The sequence below is a fragment of the Pinus tabuliformis genome, chromosome 3_2 (genome assembly GCF_031772625.1).
Source record: "Pinus tabuliformis cultivar Carrire ecotype Pingquan chromosome 3_2, CPIR1, whole genome shotgun sequence".
Classification (NCBI taxonomy): Eukaryota; Viridiplantae; Streptophyta; class Pinopsida; order Pinales; family Pinaceae; genus Pinus; species Pinus tabuliformis.
Window position 1 is genome coordinate 1,130,866,566 of NC_142302.1, and position 5,606 is coordinate 1,130,872,171.

The 5,606-nt window shown below is 43.2% G+C and overlaps 1 protein-coding gene across 1 annotated transcript; it reads right to left on the reverse strand.

The window, feature by feature from the left end:
* Positions 1-277: 277 nt before the first annotated feature.
* Positions 278-5,365, reverse strand: LOC149184663 (uncharacterized). Its single transcript, XM_089415407.1, has 2 exons — positions 1,386-5,365; positions 278-680 (listed from the first exon to the last, which is right to left on the reverse strand). Exons 1-2 carry the CDS (start codon positions 5,363-5,365, stop codon positions 278-280), a joined length of 4,383 nt encoding a protein of 1,460 aa, XP_089271533.1.
* Positions 5,366-5,606: the final 241 nt, after the last annotated feature.

Below are 5,606 nucleotides of genomic sequence, written 5' to 3' on the forward strand. Positions count from 1 at the left end.
TCCTTTCTCATCATGTCTTTAAGTCCTTCAACATATTTCCAATAATTTTCCTTAACAATTTTTTTTTTTAACATAGTCGGTTGCTATTTATATTCAAAAAAAAGTTTGGGAGACTGAGCTCCTGAGATACAAGATTTTAAGGCCCGTAGGCAGAGCTAGGAGATGGTTTTTGAAACAAAATTCTCCTAAGCTTTTGTCATTTCTGACTTGTGGAAAACAAGAGCAAGTGAAGATTCTAACAAACTGAGACAATAGTAAACAAAATCTGCAATACATCTTAGTCTATGTTGATATGGCTGATCTGGCGAGCTGTTGATTCATCTGGCTTGCTGTTGGCTTCGGCATTCTTGAAGCTTGATGAACTAGTGCTGGGCGCATTACGTTTCTCCAGCATGTATTTGAGGATGTCAATTGATTCTTGAGCGTGGCTGCATCTGTTGGCTAGTTCGTTGAACTGTTCTTGGAGCGAGGAGACCCTGTGGAGGAAGAGATTGAGGTCAGCTTCGTATTTTTTGCTGGTCATCCTGGCATGTGAGTCGATTTTGGAGTCCAGGATTTTTTGGTGCACTCGAATTTGTTCCAACTCCGCCTGAAGGTCTGCACAGTGCAAGCAATCTTCACTCTGAGCCATTCTTTGAGTCCTGAGCGCTGTCTTGCTTCTCTGTATGGAGAGAGAGGGCCTGCTAAAAATGAGAAAGTTTGATTCGATACTTGAAACAGAGATGAAGCTGGGACTAAAAGCACTCTGAGGAACAAGATAGAAAAGGAAATATTCTTTTGGGGATAAAGAGGGTAGGAAAGAAGGTCTTGTGCTACAGAGGCGAGGGGAAGAAGGAACAAAGGGGAAACGAGGAAGGGAAGAGGGGGAGGAAGTGGTGAAGAGCTAGGGAACTCTGCTGAATAGAGGACTAAGAATATGCGCAAGGGAACGAGACCAAAACTTCTGAGCGCTGAGTTGAGAGAGGGAGGTCGGATTTAAGGAGAGCGGACCACAGAATAGGCGGGACGAAGTCACGAGAGGGAGAAGGGAAAAATCATGGGAGACACGGGAGGATGATCGACCCGAGATCGAGAGCGCGGGATTGGCGACAGGATTGAAGGGCAGAGATAAAATCACTGACAGAGATTTGGCAGAGAAGGAATGGTGTTGGATCCTATCAGGATATTTCTTGAGTTTGCTGCAGAGATCAGATTCAAATATACTGTCACAGGTCATGAGGAAAAATAGTCAAGGTAGATGATGTTGGGATTCTAAATTGTTGCAGAGGAGATTTCCTTTGGATCTGCTGCATGCTCTGTTGGCACATCTGTCAGCTTCTTTGTTGAAGGCGCGGAGCACATGGTAAAATCGAAGATCCAAGTTTTGGTGGTTTAGAGTTTGGCACCTGCTTATTGTTTGCTGGATGAAGAGATTGGATGCCTTACGATTGCTGATCATGAGACTGATAATGGTGGCAAAGTCTCCAAAAACCATCGCTTTACTAATACCAAGCTTTTGAAGTTGATTTAGTCCTTGGTAGAGAGCAAGTGCTTCTGCCCTGTTGTTAGATAAAGGTCCCAATCCCCACTCAAAGGTGGCTATGATATTACCACTGGGATTATAAATGACTCCACCTGCACCTGCTACTCCAGGATTGGATTTAGAGGCTCCATCGAAGAAGAGGTAATGGGAATTGCTATTTCGGAGCCATTCTGAGAATTCTTCTTGTTTGATTCTAATTTTCCAACTGTGACTGGGAGTGTTGGAATGGTAGCTGGCATCATTTTCTATTTGGATGCTCCTGTCTATCAAGCTGCCAATAAAGTCTCTTTCTTCTACACAGAGGCCGGCAACATCAATTTTCTTTATGTTCTTAGCAGAGATGGTTTCTAGCGTTAAACTTTTAGCTTTGCTGCAGAGTTTCCTTGTGATGGTCTCCTTGTCTCTAAAGATCTTGTGATTCCTTGCAAGCCAAATTTTCCATAGAAGGGCATAGGGAAGAGCATCCCACACCCTTTTAACTATATTGTTCTTCTTATGCTGCCAAGGGTAACTCTTCTTCCAGAGGCTCAGGATCTCACCAATGGAATGCTGGGGGTTCCAAGGGGGATGGCCATTAGGGGAGATTCCATTCCAGCAAGAGATTGCAAATGGACATGTGATGAAAAGGTGTTGGATAGTTTCTTCTGCCTCTTGACAGTTTGGGCATCGGGAGGGCCCAACTATACCCCTCTTTTGCAAATTGTCAAAGGTGAGGATTCTCCCTTTCAGAAGGGTCCAGATGAAAAATTTAATTTTGGGGATGGTCTCAGACTTCCAAATAGTTTTCCAGTGCGTCCAAGGAGGAGCAGGATAGTCCCTATTGCACAAGTAATGGTGACCAGCTTGAATTGTGTAACTAGAACCTGTGGGATCCCAACGAAAACTATCAATGTCGTTTTTTATGATAGGTGCAATGCTGTGGAGATGAACCTGAAGACTGTCAAAGCTCTTCTTGAGATCTCTGGGGATGGGAGGGAAGCTCCATCCCTTCCAAGTCTGCGAATTAATGTCCCATTGCGAGATTTGGTCCAAATAGTGTATTCCTTTGTTGTGTAGGAAGAGGAGGATTTGATCCGTACCTGGTTGGCTACTGATAGACTGATTCCCCATAATCTTGTCTGCTCCAATTTTGACACTGCTGCCACCCTTGGGAACTTTGGAGATATTTTGTGCCATAAAGGGGATAACTTTTTTACAAAGTTTCCAAACTTTTGAACTGCTTCTAGTGGGTATTTCACAGTCCAAAAGTTGTTGTCTTGGGCTGCTGAGGTATTTGGCTTCAAGAACTCTTTTCCACCATGCCTGTTGTTCACCAATTAGTCTCCACACAATCTTACCTCCAAAAGCTAAGTTTGAGAGTTTAGGTGATCTAATTCCAAGTCCTCCACAGTCCTGACTTTGGATAACTTGCTTCCAGCTAACAAGGTTAAACTTCTTTTTTTCATTTTTCCCTCCTTGCCAGAGGAAATGTCGGAGGATGCTTTCCATTTTGTTATGGAAAGTGGTTGGAGCCTGCATAAGAGTGAATTGGTAAAGCAGAAGAGATGAGAGTCCAGATTTGAGGAGGACAAGTCGACCTGCCGGATTAAGCCAAGTAGATCCCCACTGCTGTACTTTTCTCTTCAATTTATCAAGAGTTGTATCCCAGATTTCAGCTCTTAAGGGCCCAATGCTCACAGGCATTCCCAGATAGTTGAAATGGTCCCAATTTAGCTTGCAAGGAACCCCAAAAATGTTGGCTATATTATGAAGAGTTTGGGTTGAGGCATGCCAACCATAGATGCAGCTTTTTAGATGATTGATCATGCCTCCTGAATAGCTCATATATTTGTCCAGAAGAGCTTTAAATCGACGAGCAATTGTAATAGACACTCCTCCTATTAGCAAGGTGTCATCAGCAAATTGGGAGTGGTTAATGTTTTTAACTCCATTTTCATACTTTATGCCAGTAATGAGGCCAGCTCGTCTCTTGTGGTCGAGAGCACTGCTGAAAGATTCAGCCATCAAGATAAACAGGTAGGGGGATAGAGGGCAGCCTTGCCTCAGCCCTCTCGAAGATTGAAAGGGAGGTCCAGGTCTGCCATTAACAAGGGGGGAGATCCAAGGTCCCGTGATACAAGCTTTGATGAGTTCAAGAAAGGGAGCAGCAAAGCCCATTTTTTGGAGAACAACAATTAGGAAGGAATGCCTGACCCTATCAAAGGCGTTAGCCAAATCCAACTTCAGGATGAATCCCTTTTCTTTCCTGGAATGGCTGGAATGGATTGCTTCTTGAACAAGGAGGATGGAGTCTGATATTTGCCTATTGGCCATAAACCCACCTTGGTTTTCAGAGATAATCGAAGGAAGCAGAGGCTTGAGACGGGTTGCTAAAATCTTAGTAAATATTTTATAAGAGGAGTTGCAAAGAGAAATAGGCTGGAAACGGGAGAAGGTTGTGGGTCGATTCTCCTTGGGAATGAGGGCTAGGTGGGTGGAATTGGTGTAGCCTCCAATTTTCCTCTTGTGTTGAATCCATTTCATCATTTTGATGAGGTCTTTTTTAATAGTTCCCCAATGAGCTCTATAGAAGCAAATTGGAAAGCCATCTGGGCCAGGAGCTTTGTCTGGTTGGAGAGCCCAGATGGCTCCTCTTATTTCTTCTTCCTCTATCTCTTTGCTCAAATTTTCATTTATTTCAGCAGTGATCCTATTCGGCAGATATTGTAATAGGTTTGCGTAGTCTTCTTCTTCTCCATTTTCTGTTAGGAGCTCTCTGTAATGATCTGAAGCAGCTTGCTTGATAGCACCTTGGCTGGTTTGTTGATTTCCTTCACTATCTATGATAGAGGTAATGTTGTTCCTAATTTTCTGAACTGTGGTTTGCTTATGGAAAAAGGCCGAATTTTTGTCCCCGCCCTTCAACCATAGCTGCCTAGACTTGATTCTCCATTTCTGCTCCTCTTCTCTGTTGATGCGATAAAGCTGGTTATAGAGATTATCTTCATGATTTTTATCTTCCTGCTGAAATCCGTGCTTCTCAATTGTGCTATGGAGTTCCTCTAGCTTGGCTTTGGTCTCTCTTTTTTCTTTTTCCGACTCCTTGTAGTAGTTTTTTTCCCAATCCTTTAGAGCGTATTTGACTCTTTTAATTTTGCTTTCCCAAATATATCCCGGCGATCCTTCTATGTGCTGATGCCAAGTGTGTTGGATAAGTTCTTTGGCTGCTGCATTTTCGTTCCACAACGGACTGTATTTGAAAGGGAGAGGTCCCAAAGGGCAGTGGGTTTCAAGGACCAGAGAAGTGGGGTAGTGATCAAAGGCTGTGAAGGGGTGGATGAGGGCGTAGGCAGTAGAGTAGGTGGATAGGAGGGTTACATTCACCAGAATTATGTCCAGTCTTTCCATAATGTTATTTTTCCCCAGCCTATGATTATTCCAGGTGAATTTGTGGTTTTTAGGGACTACATCAACAAGATCACCGTCCTGCATGATAGCCTCCAGCTGGTTTCTATAGGGGTCTGGGGAGAAACAACCTCCTCGCTTCTCATTGGAGTGCAAAATGAGATTTAAATCTCCCCCCAGAATAATGTTGCTATTATCTTCTTCAGCTATATTTTCACTGAGGGAGTCCCAGCATTGTGCCTTATCTCTATAATGATTTGGTGCATATACATTGTAAATGACTATCTGATGGTTATTTGAAGTGCTCTCCAAAACGGTCTTTATCCAGTGCTGATTTATTGTTTCTGCTGTGATACTCCAAATGTTTTGGTTCCAAAGCGTTGCAATTCCCCCAGAGGCTCCTCTTGATTCACAAACACATCCTTTATACTGCTTATGTTGTGCAATGATTTTGCTCATTTCTTGTTGTCCCTGCTTTGTTTCTTGTACTAAAACAACTTCTGGTTTCTCTTGATTTATTAGGTCTTTTAAGGCAATTGTTTTGGAGGGGTGCCCTAGTCCCCTACTATTCCATGAGAGGACTTTCATCATTTCAAATGAGGATTGCAGAGAGTTGCTCACCCTCCCTGCTCCTTATTTATTGAATCTTTGTCAATATGTCCTAAGATGTAGGACTCTATGGGGTTCTGAATGCCCATTG

Excerpts from the sequence above, each read along its gene's own strand:
- LOC149184663 (XM_089415407.1), bottom strand. The coding sequence starts at position 5,365 with ATGAGCAAAATCATTGCACAACATAAGCAGTATAAAGGATGTGTTTGT. Across the intron at positions 681-1,385 it reads ATCCAGCAAACAATAAGCAG|GCCCTCTCTCTCCATACAGA; the intron begins GTGCCAAACTCT and ends CATTTTTAGCAG.